Source organism: Acromyrmex echinatior, chromosome 5 (genome assembly GCF_024713525.1).
Source record: "Acromyrmex echinatior isolate Ae372 chromosome 5, ASM2471352v2, whole genome shotgun sequence".
Taxonomy (NCBI): Eukaryota; Metazoa; Arthropoda; class Insecta; order Hymenoptera; family Formicidae; genus Acromyrmex; species Acromyrmex echinatior.
The window spans coordinates 13,219,569-13,240,837 of record NC_141856.1 but is presented as its reverse complement, the minus strand read 5'-3'; the positions used below and the strand labels follow the sequence as shown (position 1 = coordinate 13,240,837).

Genomic DNA, 21,269 nt, shown 5'->3' with positions numbered 1-21,269 from the left:
TTCCTCGAAGTATTGATATTATAGCCTTGGTTTATTGACATTTATGTGCAATATAAATCGATTTTCAGCAATATATATAAGATAGAAATGTCAAATTTCGTAAAAAAGCAATTAAATCGAGCAGTAGGATATCAATAGAATTAAGTATCTTTGCAAATTATGCGATTCTTACGACGAACATCAACTTCGCAATACGTTACCTTCTTCCAAATGTCGTTTCGCCAAAGTTGATCGTCGTAACCTTTTTTTAACGACGCAATAATGATACGCTCGTATTCAAATAATGACAGGTACGCGTAGATTCTTTGGCAGTAAAAATTTTGCAACCAGTTGCAAATCGGGCACATTCTTCGTGGTATTTTTCACATAATACCGTTGCTCAGCAGCACGACACTCTCTGCACGAACGAAATGCGCGGCATTAACTACAGCTAGGAGACGCGGTCGACTTTACGATCGCGAGAAACACGTCATCCCCGGTACTCCTGATTCTTTTATTTGGTCCGTCCGACGTCGAGCTTCGTAGCTGTTTACTGTCGCGTTTTAACGTCGCATAGGTGACGCGAGGTTCCAGGACGTCTGGCGAGCTGGAGAACGGAAGGATTTAGTTTCTCGCTCACTCCTTCGTTCCTCCACGCGATAGTTTCGAAGCTGCCACTGTCGGTTGTGCCTGAGGTGGCACCAGGAACTTGTCTCATGACTTGCGATAGTAACGCGAACGTTATAATACGAGGGTGGTTACGGTTTCTGAGTCGCGGTTACGGCAACGCGCACGGAATATTTTACAAAAATGCATACTCCGAAAGATCGCGGCATTCCTTATTCATGGCTGCGCGAATTCACCGCGTGTACATACACGTATCTACTGTCCACGTAGACCACAATTCTGTTGTTTGCGCTGCCATGGTCTCGAATGCGTTATGTTCACACGGCTCGTTTGTAAGGGTGTCAGCGCAACCGAAAAAAGTGACCGGCGATGATTTCTCCTATTAGTTCAACAGAGTGGAAAGTGAATATTGTTTAGAGATAAACGCGTGAAATTGTCGTCCGCCATTAATGCGATCGGTCATGCGTTTTAACTTTTAGTGCGAAATATGATTCACATAGATTCATCTATTGAATGTAACTGAATTGACTAATAAATATATTAATCCGATTTTTTTGCAAATCTAATTTGTTTTTAATGTATAATTTTACATAGATATTTTTACATAGATAGTAATTATGTGTATAATTTCACAAGAATTATTGATAATTTTATAATTTCATCTTAAACCAGTTTGATCCTAATTTAAAAGACCTGTTCTTAATTTAGCTTTAGGGATTTATCTAAATCTCAATCTAAATTATAAAATAAAATTTCATAGCAACTAAACAGCCCAAGATTTTTTACATTAATGTAATGTTAAATTTTTACAACTTTCTAACTTTTTCAAATTTCTAACTTTAGAAGTATTCCCGAATAAAGTTTCTTAATAATTATTATTTCAATTTTTATAGACAATTTCGTTTCCCTACTTTTTGAAAGTTGCAAAGAAATAGAGATTGTAAAGTTTAAAAGATACGTCCGTAAAATATCAAATTTAAAGTTCGATTGTTTGTAAGGAGAATAGTGAGAATCTACTCCTTTGGTTATGTGACATTATCTAACATTATCTGACATTTTATGTATCTACTACTCACCATTGATCAAAAACTTGTAAATGAAGATCGATAAGCGTAATCTACACGAAACAAAAGAAGTTTATTTCTAAAGCATTGATAAAGTCTTGGAACTTTATACCGCTGGAAGCTTCCTTCGATATAAAGCGATAATGTATTACTTGGCAACAGCCAGATCGGTCTGCCTATAACCACTGGCGCGGCTGCATAGAATTTCAGCTGAATTAAATAGAACACAAAGATTGTGTTAAATGCTGTTTGAAATTTGGTTTACGCACCTCGTTACAAATTCCGCGCATGAATGCCAAAAATTAAGATTGCTATACATTATTCTACAGCAAAGTTGGGAAATAAATAGCAAATCGTTACATTCTCAGTAACGGTAATGATAACGTATATTTTTTTAAATTAATAATGAAATTTTTTTATAAAAATTAACAATAACGCGTTATTTTCATGAAGTAATGTTGTTTCCAACCTTGTTCCATAATAGAGAAGACTGTGACTAGTAAACTATAAGAAGTAGATCAGTAAACAGAATCTATGTAAAAAACAATAAAGACATATGTAGATGTGTCTGAGGCTACAAATGTTTGTAACCTCCATTTGATGTTATAAATGTTTTGAAACATTCTTCAATTGGTTAGTTAATACAATTTTTCTTTCTGATTGATCAACTAAATATTTCGAAGTATTTGTAGCATTAAGTAGATCGCACTTTGAATATCCAGAGATTATCGTTTATTACACCCGTCCGATATCTTGACTTTATATCATCGTAATCTGCGTTTCATTGATGAATGATTAACATCCTTGTTTAATTATATTATATATATTATATATATTGTTTATCGTGAGATGACAATCGTTTTGAACAAGTGCACGAATTGCTGCGATGATTTTGTTGATATACGCGGCCTATCGCTTCGAGACTCATCGTGATTTTCCATGCGATCGTTAATAAACTCTGATCGCCATCGTCGAACCATTTTCACGCTCGAGCATTATTCTCCATATACAGAAATTATTTGACGATGAATATTTATTGCACTTTCGTTTTTTGCCATCATAAACTGAATATCGCACATAATTCACAGACGGATGTTTTTGCCTCCATTCAGATTTGTTCACCTAACAAACTGGTATAGATTTCATTTTTTTGATAAGTTTTTTAATTTTATCCATAAAAATTTAAAACTAAAAAGTTGGCTAACTCTAATCTTCCCTATAATATAATGTCCCTATATAATGCACAATTAATGGGAATTCCCAATAATGCTAAATCTTACACAGAAAAGCCAATTTTGCTGAAGTATCTGAAAATTTAATTAGATATAAATTTAACAAATGTTTTGGGCAAAATAATTCAGTACTTAGAATGCTTGAACTAATCGTTAAAATATCAAAATTTTTTGTAACATCCAAATTTTTTGCTCATTATGCTTGAGATTGCTACGTAATTATTATATGTTTTGATGATCCAACAAAATTATTTTCAGATCTGTATCTAGTTAAATTTTTAAATTTGTCAGCAAAATTGTCCTTTTCATACATAAATCTTATTAAAAGTACGCTAAAGCAAAGAAGAAGTAATATAAATGTAATTTTAATAAAACAAAGTTAAAGAGACATTATTAAAAAAAATGAACGTATATATTTACATATTATTTCTGTACGACCAATGTTTACCAAAACGTAATCTGGATTGGAAATCAACCATTATTTATGCATCAGCATAAATAAATAATAATATAACTTTTTAATGAGAAGATATTCTTTATCCTAAAGCCACAACGTTGAAATGTTTCCGCTTTTGCAAGGTAAGCAGGGAGGAAATGCAAATTTTTCTGTTCAGAGAGGCGATTTCCCGTCTAAAGTAAAACGAGAGTACTTTACCGCATAATTTTTTGCCCATTTTGTTGATTTATAGTCCTGTGTCGACTTCATTGCTAGTCGATTTTCCTCGAAGCTGGTACATAAATGAAGTCCGGTTATACCTATTACTTACGATCGATTTCTATCTCTTTTAACTGTATATTTGTTATAATTAAGATAATAATAAGGAAAAATTGAAGGAATACCCACGGAATGCAGATGATGAAAGATGTTATACATTCAAAATATCGCTTATCTTAATTTAAAAATAAATCATTCATATGTCTTAAAAGTTATAATCTAACAATTTTTTCGTAAATTACTGGAACTATATTTATCTCTGCAAATTTTTTTATCCTTAAATGCTTTTTCGATATGGCATACTCGACTTTTTTCAATGTTTTTCCGATATTTTTTCTATTATTTATAACTTTTTTTATTAATATAGATATATATATATGTTTGTTTGGTGTCGTTATGTTCCTTAATATTCGGTATTTTAAGTGAAACATTTTTTTACAATATGTTCAATTTTTATGGAATGTACAAGCAATCAAAGTAAGTTGGGGCAGAACTCCAGCGCATGCAATATTTATGACGTTACAAAATTACACAAAATTTATTTCCAATTAATTATTAAATATGTCACTATATATATATATATTATATATATATATATATGTATATTTATATGCCGTACACCAGTATGTATTCCCGTAACGTTTAAGGGTTAATTGGAAATAAATTCTGTGTAATTCTGACATTTTATGTCTCCAATATTGGATGTGCTCGCATTATCTTTTGTAATATAAAAATAATTGTAAATAAATAACGGTAATTAACATAATCAACACAGATGGTAGCATAAAAAACTAGACAGCACAAAGAGTTTTATCATATGCGACCAGGGAGTTTCATCACATTCGATTTGATGGTGAGTGAATGGTAGCGCTCGAGGTGATTCCATGCATTCCCTCTATTTACTGCAGGTGTACGCTTTCCTACGACTCGAGCACACACGATACAAGCCGGGAACATGTATATAAACGCGATAAATCGCCGACACGCGTTCGTCGACCGTGTGTGAAACTCCTGCTCGGATCGCTCGTCGAGTAGATCCGTCACGAATGCAGACGCCCACAGCGATGCATGAAGTGCATCGTGGTGCCGGTTGCACTCGTATTTTACGAAGTTTGCCGGTGCTTCGTCTACGTCATTTTTTCCTCGGGGTTCGCGCGCCGGAAGAGTGGAAATCGTCTCTCTGCGGAATGAGTTCCTGATACGGCCGAGCGGTCGGTAGATTTAGACGATTTGCGATCTACTGGAGGAAGGTGAAATAGAGGAATGGTAATTTATTGTCTTCCACGTACGGAGTGTATTGCGGCATATGTAGTGTGATCATTAAGAGTTTAGTTCCTATTAAAGTAATGAGATTTGAATGTAATATGTAGGCTGCATGATGAATCATTCCGCTAATGAAGAGAGAATATCGAGAATATGAGTAATTGATCAGCGATCAATTGAATTAATCGCGAATATATAATTGCTTCTCTTTAATATATTTTTGGCGAATTAAATGTTGTGCTTTTATCTGAAGGAATTTACTCATATAGTTAATATATACGTATTTCACGTACGCTTATTAATATTCTCATAACTTGAAGAACAATGTATAATAAAATTTGTAATTTTGAAATATTTTATTTCGTTATCAAATATGCGTAGAATTATTTCATTATATTTCAAACATTGAAATAGCAATTTTCAGTTGAATTTTTTTTTTAATTTTTGTTTTAATTTTAATTGAGTTGATATTACACAGAAGTAGGAACATAAAATATGATCTTTCTTTTTCTAAAATAAAACAATTATTTAAAGATAAAACATTATTATACATGTAAATAATTATTAACAATATGGAACAAATTTAGACGGATAAAAATAAATCTAATTAAATGAGAGAAATTCTATATTCGATCGAACCTTGCAGAATCAGAATAGTAATATCACTTAGTGAATTGCAATTTAATAATTTTAATAATTTTTTAAATGCTAATAAGCATCTTTTACAAGAATATTAATCGTTATATGTTAATGATAATCTAAAAATTATCATATAATAAATTCTAATTCTAATATTTAAACCAATTCCAATATTTATAAATTGCTGAAAGCAAATATTCAATTGTTTCGTATTTTTTATCATTGCAATGTTTAACATCAAGTGGAAAGTCACTCTCTGGAAGTGTTTAGACGTCAAATCCATTGAAGAGCATCCTCCAAAGCAATCGCTTGGTCCGTTTTCTAGCACATACCGACACGCAAAACCACGTTCTCCCAACATGAATTCACGCTCGAAGTCTCGCCACTCGACTTCTGTCGCTTTAAGCCGGATCGAGCCGACGTTCCTGAACCGAGAGGCAAGATCACTACTTATCTACGATCTAGCTATTCTGTGGATCAGCTCGCGCGAATCCGAGAGTCGATGGTACGGTGGCTGTGCGCCGGTGGTTGGCGAGACATACAATGCCCCGGTATCTCCCACCCTCGACCGACGAGGGGATCCATCTAGCCACCAGCTAGGGGTTTCTTCCTCCATCCTCTTAACGCGACCATCAATGTGCCTTAGTCGTTTGCAGAGCCCATCCCGGCTTTGGGCTCATCGTTATCTTAGCCGCGATAAGCCCCGCAGGAGAACAGATGACGACGAATATTTTTTCATCCGGGCAAATCTATTTAAAATTCTCATTCTATCTCTCGTGCGGCTGTAAATGACGTGAAGGTCTCACGCCATAGTAATTCCTTCTCGTAGCATGTTAATTTCCTATAAATCAACATCCGCGATTCACGCTCGCTTTCGTTCATTATCGCGACACACCTTTATTATTCTTTCGCAGTGAAAATACGCGCGATCAAATTGCGGTATCAGAATCTCATTTCGCGGTTAGACGACACTATCGTTGTTTCACTTTTTCCCCGCGGCGATATACCGTGGGAAATGAGGAGTCGATGCGATGCGCGACGGTGTTTCCGCTTGATGTGGAACATTACGACAAAGTCGATCTATCTCGAATGGATTGTGTTCGGACGAAAAGCCACGGATGAACAAGTTCATCTATCTATCTGTCTATCTTTCCCTGTAGCGGGATTACAAAAGAATTATCTAAACATGTATAAAACGTATAAAATATAATTACTAAATATTTATAAATATGAATATACATAGAAAAAACGGAATAGAGTCATCCGAAAGAGACAATTTTACTGACAATGAGTATTATAATGGAAAATTAAATAACATTGTAAATATGTTCATTAATGGAATACCATGTTAAAATATATATCTTCATATTTCATATATATATAAATATTATATAAATATTATATATATATATATATATATGATGAGAGATTTCTACAAAATTAATTATAAAAGATAAATGAATTATCTAATTTGCTTTATTATTGTCTTTTCCATCTGTCACTGTCGTTTTAATTAAAACGGTTTTTGGTTTTGGTTTATATTAATTAGATATGATTGTGTCACTCACGGAAAGTAAAGAAACTCGTTACTCCTGTGCATTTCAGAATTTCCATGGAATAGCTATTCACGATGACCAGTATGAAGTTTTTTCGCGTCATCCTAGCGCTCCTGGGAGGCTCGCAGGCTTTGTACGCACAACCATCGGCGTCTCCAACTGTGAAAACCGGTGAGTAGCTGCCTTCACAATGGACTTGATTACTACTGCGTTATACCGCACATTCATTCGTCCGCTGATCTCTTCTGTCGTTGAGATCGAAAGTGCTATTAGTTTTCTTGTTTGCAACCTAATTCAATAAATGCGCATTTTTACCTTTATTAACGGTGATTTTTAACGAGATAGTATACAGAATATTGCATGAGATATTATTACAGTGGAAATAATGCATTGTTATAACATTATATCTATCGTTAGAGGAATACACGCTATTATATCAGAAATTAAATCTTTTACGTCGAATTGTAGCAGCATCCACGTACTTGTTCACTTTTTCGTGATTATTAATGGACCCAATTCGCGCAATGTTACATAACCCATCATTCTTTATCAATTAAATAATTTGAATCAATTAAAGAAGTTTGTGCATTTATAACGTCGGTGAAATTAATAAACAATTTACAGCTGTAATAGAGATTTTGATATTTTCAAGGCTTTTCATACAGCACTGTGTACCGTAAATAATAATCATAAAACAACAACTATTTACCGCATACATGCCGAAAAATTTTATTATTCTAAAATCAATTAAATAATAAATAAATTTTTAATTTCTCTATATACACACTTTTACAGTACTTTTTGATGAGAAAAAATACAATAAAAACTACAAGAAATTCTCAATGTATGTGCGATCTCAAGATTTAATAAAATTGCAATAACTCATGAGAGATTTTCATTCTGTTTTTATAAAGATGAGAAGATGCTCTTGTCAGCTCCGTTTTGTTTCTAATAATCATTGTAGAGTGGAATTATCATGCAAATGAAAGCGTAGCGTAATGGGACTGTATGTAATTAACGAGTATCCTAGCCTTTCACTGAAGTCGAGAAATGGTAGCAATAAAATATTCGCGAAAGTAACGAATAGAACCAGACAGTAGGCGAATGAGCCCGTCCAAGAGAGTGACGAGTAATGCGTATGCACTGTTCCGAAAGATAGGATGTCTTTTTGCCACAATTTTCTCATTGAATTACTTTTCCATTTGTCAGAGTACAAGAAAGTAAATTACAATTCATGAGATGAAATAAAATCAATAATTAAGATTCTTTTTGATGCTTTATATAAATAAACTCTTCGTTCTGTTTAAATTCTATATATATAACTTTGCATTAATTATATATATCGTATTAGTTACATTTGATTAAACAAAATTAGTATATATTAAATACCTAATACAGGCTTTTTATAGAAGAGAAATATTTTATTTTAATTTAAATTATATATACAAAACTGTTTTATAGATTAAATTTATTATTGTGCTATTTTAATTAATAATAACGAGGAAACAGCTTTCCTCCCATTTCAACCTAGATAGCCCCTTTCCAATTATTCTGAATTCGTTGCTTTAATTATTCAGTTTAATTTACGCAAAATACTATTCATAATTGTATGCAATTAATCGACGTTTCAAAATGTGAGATGATATAAATGATTTAACTTTTCGCTAAATTTTGTATGATCATAAAACTGAACTAAGAGCAATCAATTCATAACTCTCACTGAATTTAATTCGACCATCGAATCCGCGATACGATGTTCTCGCATTTTTCCTGCTAGTCTCGGGAACGAATCGTGCTTTTAAGCGTAATTTTCATTCATTACTTATGAAACCATTAATTTCGCATTGAAAACCCGACATGTTTTTATTCGTGTGTGTTCCGTTTAAATCGCGTTTTTATCTCGAGGATTTTACATGGCTATATTATACAATGCTGTTCAATGTAGTTTTAACCACATATCTCCGGCTGATAAGCAGAGCATTTACGTTCCTTGATTTCTATCGCGCACACTTCAATTTGTGCTCGCAAACTGTGCGTAATCTGATTGATTCATCACTGCGAATCTGTGCACTTTATTTTTGTGAGCGACGTGTTCGGTGTTCATATCGGTTTCAATATGACTCTCCGCTCCGCCGCAGTGTTCCTTTTTCATACCAAAAGTTTGATGAAACGATCGATTCTCATTTGCTATTTCCCAACAGTGCAATTTTCGAGAAAAGGGTGGCTGAGATTTCGCCTGAACTGTTTGCCATAGTTTCATAACCGATAATAGACGAAGAACCTAACGTTATTATTCCACTAATATTACAGCATTCTAGAATTTATGCTGGCATCGATTACTCTGAACATTGTTGCTAATGTGTTTCATAAGTTCGAAGACGATACACGTGAGATACTACACAAATAATCGCAATTTAGAATTAATTAAGATTGCATTCAAGAATAAAAACCGGTGAATCTATAAACTATATTTTCTTATTTTATTATAAATTGTATATTATTTTTTATAATATATGAAATGAGTTTTCCATTATTTAATATTTAACAGATTGTTTAACTAAACTTTTTACGTTCAATTTCGAGCAGTTATAAAAATTATAGAGTTGCAGAAAAGATCTATAGAGAACTTTTGAAAAAAATATCTTATTTTTAGAAGTGTTATAAACTTCGCTTGCTAATATTATAAACTAGCTTCAACTTGCTAAGAGAACATCCATCAAGTAAAAAATGACTGCAGTAATATTGAAAGTGGCAGCGTCGTATCGATTCGTCCTACATAGGACGCAATTTTTGCAAAAATTGGTAGACCTCCCTATCGAGAGACCTGAAGAAAAGCTCGAGCATTAGGTGTGATTTAATAGTGTCGTTGTACCATAAGTTTGTTATAATGCATAAATTTTGCGTCATTATGAGGCTGTTCGCGATAATTGCGTCGCGTCGCGACCAACGACTTAAAAGGTCTTCTAGGGTAATTAATTATTATTGCTGACGAAGGGTGAAGATGGTGATAAACATAGCACACCTGCAGTTTGTTAACCAAGAGGCACACGAACAGGCTCTTGATATTGCCTCGAAGATTGAAGGAAGCTATAACGAGATCCGATATATATATATATATATATATATATATATATATACACTATGTTGTTAAATCGGTAACGGCATAATAACAGCGCTTATAAGCCAACGTCGACGTTCTGTTTTGCAATATAGAAATTTTTCCAATCCGGCCACATTCAGTTTATGTACTATCTTTTCTAGGCTATTAATTAAAACAGCAAATCGATTGACATAGTCAGTTGTTGATATCGAATTTTTTTATGATTTCTGTTATCGCAAACGATATTCTTTCGCTTATTTTTTATTCCGTTAAATATCGATATAGTATTCCATATTCGAACACAACAAACGTGGAATATATTTAACGTTGTGAATTTCAGTAAGTTGATGGTTTGTGTTTTAATGAATTAAACCTGATAGTTCGTATTAAATGGATTTTATGTTTAATATAAGATAACTCTCTCTGATTATTCCTTATAATAAAAAAACGATTATAATTACGATAATTTTTAATATTTTACTTTTTAGGATTCAATTATTTTACTGAGATATTATTGTATTACAATAAATATACAGGAAACAAATAGATGGTAAGAAATTTTACTCCTATATCTTTATTGAGAAACGATATTGCAGCGTATTTCAAAAATTTCTATGATGAATGAGATCATGTATAAGAAATTCCAGTAAATGTGATCGTTGTTTACGCTTCGTGCAGTCAGTATATCAAACGACCGATGACAGGAGGTCGGAATATTGCGCGGGTGTCTTTTTTTCTTGTCGACCGTGTCCGCGCCCTCTTACTCTTCTCGAGATTATACGTGATGGCGTGTATAATGCAGGTCGCACCAGCCTGACCCCGATATCCAGCGGTGGGGGTGCACGTAACAACCCCTTCCACCGACACCTCTACCAATCTCGGAACGCGATAAAAACTAAGATTACTGTGCAATGCAATCAACGGCGTGCCCAATGTTCTTTCAGATTAAAACACAGTTTGAGATTACCAGTCGAAACTATTGTTTTGCCAGGAGCCAGGTTCCGCAACCGAGATTGTGTCTCGATTACCGGATGCAAAACATGCGGCGACGTTTGAAGACCGACATCAAATGAGAAAAATCCGTTGCCGTTCGATTTTCTGTCGCGTACACTCCAATTGTATCTTCACGTTCGTGTATACGTATATGCATCATGTATTCTTTTGAGTATCAAAAATTCGACGTATGTCAGAAACGAAAGCTTTTTCTCTTTTTCATGTTGTGTCAGGGCAAAAGATTTTAAGAAAAATTGAAGAAATTCAATTGAATGAATTTTTATTGAATCTGATGTGAAAAATAAATGTAAAAAAATAAATTCCAATATTATATATCATAAATAAGATGTATGAAAAGTTAGATTCTAAATGAATTCGGATTTCTAATTTGTAATCTCTTATTTTCAACAAATTATTACAATATTTTACAACATAATTTATAATTTATGTATTATTGTGTTGTGAAATATTTGCCGAAATATTTCCGATTTTACCTGAAGTGTTTGCGGTTTGCGTTTGAATGAAGGGAAATTCCAAACAGCTGAAACAAGTTTAACAACTGTTGCGTTTGTTCAATGTTTGTTCAAGATCAAACAACGTTAAAATAAAAAGATTAAATATATACTTTTAATGCAAACAAGTAATGTTTAGAAAAGCCATACAAAAATCTAAAAAGTTGAAAATATAATTTTAAATCAGAATTTTTGGTGATTTTATGTTATTTTTAATTGTTTAAATATACTTTTTTTAAATTTTAATGTAGAGAGATAAACTATTAATTAATGAATTATTTAGATTTGTATTATGTATTACTGCATTAGACATTAAAAAAATTATTAAAAAAAACAAGCAATACATGTATATATATATATATTAAAAAACTTTATTTTCCAAAAAATTAATTTTGTTAGATTTATACAATAGCAAAATAATTTATCCAAATTTAAGCAAAATATTATATCCAAGAAAGTTACATCTACATTTTTAATTTTTTAAAGATGTTTGTAATTTTATTATTTATTAATCTATCAGTATTCTGTAGTTTAACAAATATTTAGACAAACATTTTAATGTAAAATGAATTAAAGCATGATACACATACACACTCACACATACACGAGCGATCGTTTAAATGCATTGTAATGAACATCATATTCAAAGAGAGTTGGTATCAAAATATGGAACATGGTGAACGGATGCAAAAACTAGAATGTATGTATACATGTCGTATAAATGTGTGGTTTATAATACCGTATAGTTTAAAACAATAGGGTTATCATAATGCGAAAATACGTAATAATTTGATGGAACAATTCCAAACTTTATTCACGTTATTCGCGTAACCCTGCAGATATGAATTCTCGGATAAAAACATGCATGCATAAGCTTGTATAAGGAAATTGAACAGCGCGAATAAATAAAACATATTAAAATTTGGTTAATATAAATAAATTCTTTATAACAGACAGCAATACATTTACACATCTAAAAATGCGTGAATTATATAAGATAGTTTATATTTTTATGAATTAAATTAAATGTTGGTAAAAAATAATTTGTATTAAAGAAATAAATTTTTTAACTATTATTTTTAATAAAGTACTAAAATTAAAAAAAAATTTTTTTAATTTAATCGAAAATTATAATTTGAATATCTTTCTCTATTAGTGTTATTAAATTATGTGTTACGTTCATTTCGCATTTTAAATATCCATTCGAAATTTTGTTAATGATATTTTCAATATAATTGCAGCGAACAAACGTATCTTGTTGCAAATTTCAACGCGTATGAATCCACCGAAATTAATGGTTATTTTATTCATACCACTCCGCTTAGAGATTCCTTTAGTTCCGTGGCGCATTTTATATTCCAATTGTCTAGGACAGACATTCGCCATTAATCATCGCGCTGTACGAACTATTGGGACTTCGATTTAAACCAGCGATAGAGGTACGATCGTATTTCCTATCCGTCTATCATAACATTGCTCCCAAATCGAGGAAATCTGAGCCGCTTTAACGAGAGATTGCACTTACAAAGCATATTAGATGTAATCTGTAACGGAATTATAGCGATTTAGTTGGCAAAGCAGACTTCGCAAACTCCGAGTCTCATTTCATATTTTATATTTCATATTTTACGTTATCATCAGCTCTGAGCACACGATACCATTTATTCATATAATGCCGTAATCGTCTTATCTTTTTATTAAGGATTAGAGAAGGATTATAAGAATTGTTCAAGTCAATATCTTTGCACTTGGCTTTTTTGTCCAAAGCAACGTGAAAATTTCCCGAGTTTAAGCGATGTGAAAATAATTTGTATATAAATCCGAGTGCAATTCATCGTAACAATCTAAATGGGAATTCTGCATATGTGGGAACAACTAGGCAAGAAAGTTCGATGATCAAGAATGCGAGAAAAGACGAAATCATCTAAATGGCCAGGTCGAAAGGTCCAGTTGGATCGGTAGAGGTACAGGCTAATGCATAAACAATGCGCCGTTTATCCACGTTGGAGATCCAACCCCAATGAATAATAAACTATCCTACAGACATGCGGATAGATAGACCCGGTCTGCTACGGAGAACAGTGAGTGTGGGTGGAGGATTATCGACTAGGAAGTACAACCGCCGCTCGTGCACGGTGAACCAGGCGAGGTGTGAATATTATTGCCTCCGAGATTCTTTAACGCAGGGATTTAAAGCCAGATCGTTGCGACGACACATATATGAGCAGCATGACAAATGTCTTTTGCTAATCCGCTTCAATAAAAACGTTTAGGAGATTTTCTATTCTAATCTATTTCCTTTGGAGTGTTAACAAATCGTAATGTAAACAAGTAGCAGTATAAGTAATGTAATTATGAATATTTACGCACAGTGTAAATTTAAATAATTACAGCCAATGCTAATATAATAATGATCTAACATCTAACATAATAATTTGTTTATAATTATTGCATTATTATCCTGATTTTATTTTAATAAATTTGACACATAAATTAGGCACGTAAATGAAATAATGATGTTTAAGATTTAAAAAATGAGAAAAAAATAAACTATCATATTTTTATAATGAGGGCACTTTAACTCTTTTACTCAAGGTTTAAATGTCTCTGACATTTAAAATAATTCATAATATACATCATATTTAATTTATGTTTAACTATAAATTTTCCATTAATAACTATAAAAAGTGACAAATCGAATTATATTGTATTTGACGCAAAATCAATAAAACTCACGCGGACATTTCTTTGTAAATACATCAGACAGGTTTCACGGGAAATTGATATATTGAACGAACTTAAGGGTAAACTTATTCAGATTCTCTATTTATTCAAATCTTGGTATCGGTTTATCTTTGTTCGGTTATATGACAGATGGACCTATTGCCACATCCAATTTATATTCGTCTCGACATAATACTTTATCCATTGTCATGTTGCTCCGCTAAGAGATCGTCATGATACAGTTTTCAGTTATGGTAATGTCACAGATAATGCCCCGGGACACCGAGTAACGGTGTTACTGTTGCTGAGCGTTAATTCATTTTATTCCTTTATTTCGATGCATCATTATTTCTATCCGCGATGGTTTTGAGTCGGCTCTCTGCACACTTCAAAAGAAATAATACAACATTGAGAATAAACGCAACAAGGCATTCCAGGAAAGCCTCTCATTTCCCGCGTCTTACGGACGGAACGCTGTTTGTGAACTTGTATGGAACTTTAATCCTGCGAAATTGCTTCGCATCCATGTCAGCGAGAGGTTTAATATCATAATTGAGCATGGCAGTAGAGTGGGCAATAGAACCCAATGAAAGAAATCCCATTGGAATCTGGTTTCTCCGTAACTTGTGCCCACATTGAAACGTTATATACCTCTAAGGGATTGAATTTAACTGGACATTCATTAGGATAAGATTACGGATTATTCCTGTCTTGCCTTGGTAAAGAATAATGGCAAATGCACGGATCTCTCTCGGAGATAATTTATCTCGCGAGTAAGAAGAATATACGATAAATGTAAATTTCGCCTACTCCGGCATTCTTGTTAATCCCCTAGAATATCTTTTACAAATCTGTAATCTTGAGAAATTTTTTTAAGTACATCCTATTAGGATTCCTCCACAAATTATACTCGTATTAACATAACGAAAGCCATAAAGCAACTGTCATAGTTTTAGATGAAAACGTTAGTTTACCAACATCATCACACAGAAGTTTAAGCAGAGGCACAGGTATTGTTAGTTGGGGATGTTTCTTCTGGGCTGTATTAGCACGCATGAGCACGTTCATGTAGCAAACGATGTAGGGCTGGAATTATTCGGAGAGTAAGCGAGTTTTCGCGCGACAAAGTGATAATCACTTGTTTCGTGTAACTGTCTCTTCTTCTCTCCCCTCGTCCATACTTTCTCACTGCTCCCGTTTTTTTGTCCCTATCCGGCGATAGTGCTCTCAACCGCAACTGTACTGATGGAGTGCGCATTACGTGTGCATCCGATGCACGTACACTTGCTACGCCCAGTTACCGCGAAAACGCCGACGGTAAAGTAGCGAACGAGATAGCGAAGTGCGAAGTGAAATTAAGTGTGTACGATTTTGTACTATTTCCGTACGATGCTCGCTTGCCCTGTGATAAATTAAAATTATTGTATATACAATATTTACTAATTAATTTCAGTGCGTAAAACGAATTTTGCAAGTCGTAAAATAAAGAAGTTAGTCAAATCTTTATGCACAAATGTAAAAATGTTTCTTTACATTCCTTTGTCAAAAAAAAAAAAAAAAAAAAAAAATACAAACCTTTCTTTGTCAAGCAATTGAAAACACAAGCAATATTAAAAAAGTAGCAATAAATTATAAAAGAATAAAGATGTCAAAGATGGCCAAGAATTAAACCACGTAAAAGCAGAGATATAAAGGCAAGCAATCAGGAGCAAATTTAAAAGATCCAAATGATTTCAAGTGCAAAGGATAGAAAGAGAGAGACGGCAAATGGAAGGTTTTCCTTTAACACAATAAAATGTGATCCTCATTTTATCAAGTTAAGGTAATCCATTTATTTTGAACTGGCAACGAGGTTGGATTCGGGGGGAGAGAATGTACTGGTACGGAATTGCGAAGTTGCGATGAGATTATGCAGGTGCTAAGTACGCGATAGGAAATACTGTCTTTTAAATTAATTTCGGAGAACGTCGTATCGTCGTGTGCCTGCGAAGTCGGATTATTTGCCACCCTCGTGCTCACGTAATGCATACCATCCCGTCTGTTAACGCATGCCCATCCCCTTGCATCACCTTCTGCCATTGGAACAGTTCCAATCGTGAATTGAACCATTCGTAACTGTTGAGCGTGAATTATGTTTATTTATTTTAACCTATTTCACATCGGCTCTCGTACCCATTTGTACGAAACTGTCGATCTAAATGTGCTTTTGGAATCAGCACTTGGCCGGTTTGTCCAATTGCATAGCGGTGATGACTTTCCCTGATTGTGACTGATTTGGTCAGAGGAGGGCAATCGCTGCAAGTAAACAAAGATAATAAGAATTATATTATAGTTTTAGATTGTATTTATATTTATGTATTTAGAACTTGTATTATATACTTATCTTACATTTGATTTATGTTTATTAAGAACAAAATTAATACCATATTTTACATCTAATAAGACATACCTATGTTATACATGATATTTTATAATATAATTAATATAGTTATACAAATATCTTTCTGATTTTTTTTAGTTTTTTTTAGTTGGAACATAATTATAAGTAAATATAATAGTGCTCAGACAGAGCTATTCTTTACATATATATATATATATTAATTATTTCCCAAAGAGAATATACCTTTTAATCTTCTCGTTAACAAAGCTTTACACATTTAAACGTGAGAATCCTCTCGTTCAGCTTTAAATTGCACGATTTGATTCTGTTTCGCATTATATTGCATGCGAATTCTCTGTACGTATAATAGAACAGAAACGTTTACATAGAATCATAAGACAGGTCAGGCAATACCGGCGAACATGTGCGATCTTCATTACTATGCGGTCGCTATTATTTCGTATCAGAACATCGTCGGGCGACGTAAAGTTTCAGACGTTGTCTGAGTAGTTTATGAATACTCGCGACGGCGAGATGATTGCAGGGGAAGACGGTTGGGATGAGGGAGACAGATGGGGTGGTCGGAAGAGACGTTTATCAACCCTCTGTCCCCGACACGCGTATATATGCGCAGATATACATACAGTCCGTTTCATATTTCTCGTGATGCTCTTCTTCTCGCACCCTCTATGCGTGCACACGCGCCTATGGATATATATATATATATATATATATATATATATATATATATATGTATGTGTAGCCCCTCTTTCGACTTCATGTTCGAGCGTTCGCGTTCAACACAGTCTGGCCTTATAACTCAAACGTGGAGACCCCTTTGACTGGTACTCGCATACCAGATATTACTTTTACACATGTGATACCGCATCAGTTCCTGGAGACAAAGGCCGCGAATATATGATGGCGAGAATGGGCTAGGTGTGGGTTAGTCGACGAAGTTCGCGCTTCAATTTTGCCAGAGCTAGCGAGTAATTTTCTGCTTCTTCTTTTCGTGCCCTTTCCTCTTTTTTTGTTAATCTCCCGACTGGCTAGCTCCAGTGGGCTCTCTATTGTGAATAAGGTTAAATGTGATGAATCGCTATCGGGTTTATCAAGCCTAGGCTCCGTGCTGCGCGCGGTTTCGATATTCAGACTTTGTTATCTATTCCATTCCTTCCATATTTTATCGAACATTACTTGTCGTACTCCTTTTAGCGTAAATTTCTATTTTAATATTATTAAATTATATGTTATTTTATATAATAATATAATAAATAATTATTTTATGCAGATAATAGTTATATATTATTTTGCAAAGAATTAATTAAATATGATTAAATGTAATTAAATTAATAATTATAAAAAAAAATTGATGCAAGAAGAGAGAGAGTAAAGTTGCTTTCATTGTTACATCTAATGACTATTAACTATAAACAATTAATATAAATATAAACAATTAATAATTAACTATTATTAAATTTGTCTAATTATAAGCAATAACTTCCCTGAAATTTTGAAAAACTCAAAAATGTGATTGTATTGTACATAATATAAAAAATATGATTTGTATATATATCAGTGTTGCTGATTAATACTTTATGAAATTAATAATTTATGATAGTATTTATGTAAGTATAGTATTTATGAAATGAATGGAATCTTCGTTGTAATATTCTCTATTCCGAAATACTATGATCAGATATCATAGATTCAAGATGTGAAATATGGACGGAAAGGAACGTTTTCTTATCTCAGTTTGGTATCACGTTCAGTTTCCAGACTTTGAGTAATGATATATTAGCTTATTTGATACAGAAATTGCCTATTACTTCCTACATATTGGTCAATATGTCGATCATCATGATGTTGTTATCGATGTTACAGGATCTATCAGGAATTATCTTATCGATTATCATGAATGGTATTTATCTGCCTGATGAAAACTGAATGCACATATTATGGCTAGCAATAAGATCCCGATGATTATCAAGCTTTATAATTGACTCAGTATTTCATTCAACGAATATAAAAAAATCTCAGTAATATAATTTATAATTAAAAAGTATTAATTATTCGATAATTATTTTAACGATGAGAAGAGAAGGCATACTTCGCAAATGAAATAATATTCCCGTTACATGTAAATCGCGAAATCAATTTCCAGAATGTAAATGTTTAATGATCTGTTCGGTCAAGAATTGAAAGCTGTAATGAACGATGAAATGGAAAAAAAAAATAAGATTGATTCAGAACGAAATAAATTTTAGATAATCTATTTTAACCAAGTTATAAGTACGCAGATGGAGAAGGTCAAAAGGAGCAGAAATTGCGTTAGATTAGGATTAAGTCGTTTTATTCTGAACCATCTCTTTTTCTCGAAACATGCAACCTTCATCCATATTTTGCTTTATAGTGATCCAATCATCGCATCGTCTATATACGTTGAACTTTATTCATTCTGGCTTTGTTTCCAAGATTGAATATTCCAATATATCTCACGCAGCGTCACTTTGGAAAATTATATGAGATATACTTATTCTTTATTACGTATAATTTATGAAACATGCAAAAGATAAAGTATAAGAAAGTAAATAATAAATGATGAGAGATTTTTTTTCATGAGATCCATTCTATATATAAGACCTTTATTAGAACATAACATTCATAACGCAATTGAAACTTTTTTTCTAATTAAGTGACAGTAACTTGTTGCACATGCTTAAACAAAAAAGTATATTCTCCAGTTATGATAATATCTGGAACAATTTAAAGAAATTTTGCATTCTGTACGCTTCTACATACGTTTTTGTTTTATGTATAGTTTGTGTATGCATAGAAAGTCATTTTTAAATTTATCATTAATTAAATTAGAAAAAACATATCATTAAAATATTAAACTAAAATCAAATTATTGTTTTAATGTTTAAGTACAGTATTTATGTTAAAATAGCACAATGTAACGAAGTAACAAGTATATAATGTATATTATCTTGTATAAAATATATTTTTATCTGTTTATATGTAGTCTCTCATTGCTCATAGATAGAATTATTTCATTGTAAAATTCTTTTATGGTAATTATATCGCTTAAGCAATTTTAACAAGTAGGAGTATTATAGACTGTAGAATTTGAAAGCAGGAAGTCTCTTGTGAAGCGCGCGACAACAATGTTTAACAAAAAATATATTTTTCGTTAGAATGTAAACCAATCGAAAGCAGTATTATTTAATACTAAAAGTCAGTACTAAGTATTCGACTAGTTAAGTGATTGTACATATATTGGACCCAACTATTATGATGGAAAACGTGAAATGAAAAATAGGCAATTTAATTTTACGCATGATAGTATGTACGCATGATAGTTTGTACGCATGATAGAATACGTGTTTATATGTTATATTTTATATAATATATTTATAACATTTATATAGTACATACAATACATTATATAATATGTTTAATGTAATACTTTACCCACTATATTCTTCTAAAACAATGGTAATCTACACGTTTTACCATGAGAATCGAATAATTAGAAATTGTTGACGCGTTCTGTTGTCTTTATTGTATGATCTACAAACAGACCTATAAATACTAATCTATAAACTAATATAATGTAAAATCGACGTTTTACTACGCATGCTCAAGTCACATCCTCTATCTGGAGACACTGGTAATAACATAGCTAAGCTATGGCGCGAGACACGGACGTGCTTCCTTTACGCGAACTGGCGAGTTGCGTCAGATCGAAGTTATCAGGAATTTGTAGTACGAGCTTTTTCTTCCTAGTTCGAGCATCCCATTGTGATAGCTATGTGAACCCCTAATAAAAGGTGTATTCAGAATATTCCTGTCTTGTCTCGTTATTAACCGGCTTCTCCTTCTTCTCGCGTTTCAATAGAAATAATACTGTTTATTGTTAAGAAAATTCAAATAATATGTTAATATTTACATTCTAGAGAAGAGTATTATTAATATTTACGAGATTTAATATTTATATCAATAAGTCACATAATAAAATACAAAATAACACGTAAATGATTGATTTTTTGATATTTCCATTTTAACTTCTCACCGAGGGTCATTTGTCCAGGCGATTTTTATATTTCTGAATATTTTGAAAATAAATGAGCACAGGCGCGCCGTTCTGCTTCTAAAATACTTAGGGGTGGAGGAAGATACCCATGAAAGCCGAGCAGTGGACATAATTTTCTCGCTGAGCAGCGGATATTTAAAATCGAGCGAGGACACAAATGATCCTCGTATACATTCAACGCATATTTGTCGTACAAAAAAAAATTTTTTTTCGCATTTCTTGACTATTTTTATAAATAAAATACATATAAAGAATGAAAAAATTTTTATTTATCGTTATCTTAAAATAAAGATCGTTCTGCAGAAGAAATGACATTATAAGTGAATGATTTCTTCGTTCTTACAATGTTATCTCGCATGTTTTTATTTAGTATATAAGATTACAAAGTG

General features: G+C 32.6%; 1 protein-coding gene across 3 annotated transcripts in view; it reads left to right on the top strand.

The window, feature by feature from the left end:
* Window positions 1–21,269, top strand: part of LOC105151283 (protein amalgam) — a 285,411-nt gene that overhangs the window by 12,517 nt on the left and 251,625 nt on the right. For all 3 annotated transcript variants that reach the window (XR_015545216.1, XM_011064906.2, XM_011064908.2), the window contains exon 2: window positions 7,125–7,246. Coding sequence is in view for 2 of the 3 variants with exons in the window: in XM_011064906.2 (XP_011063208.1) it covers window positions 7,150–7,246 (97 nt within the window). In the remaining variant the exon portion in view is untranslated. The remainder of the gene's footprint in view (window positions 1–7,124; window positions 7,247–21,269) is intronic.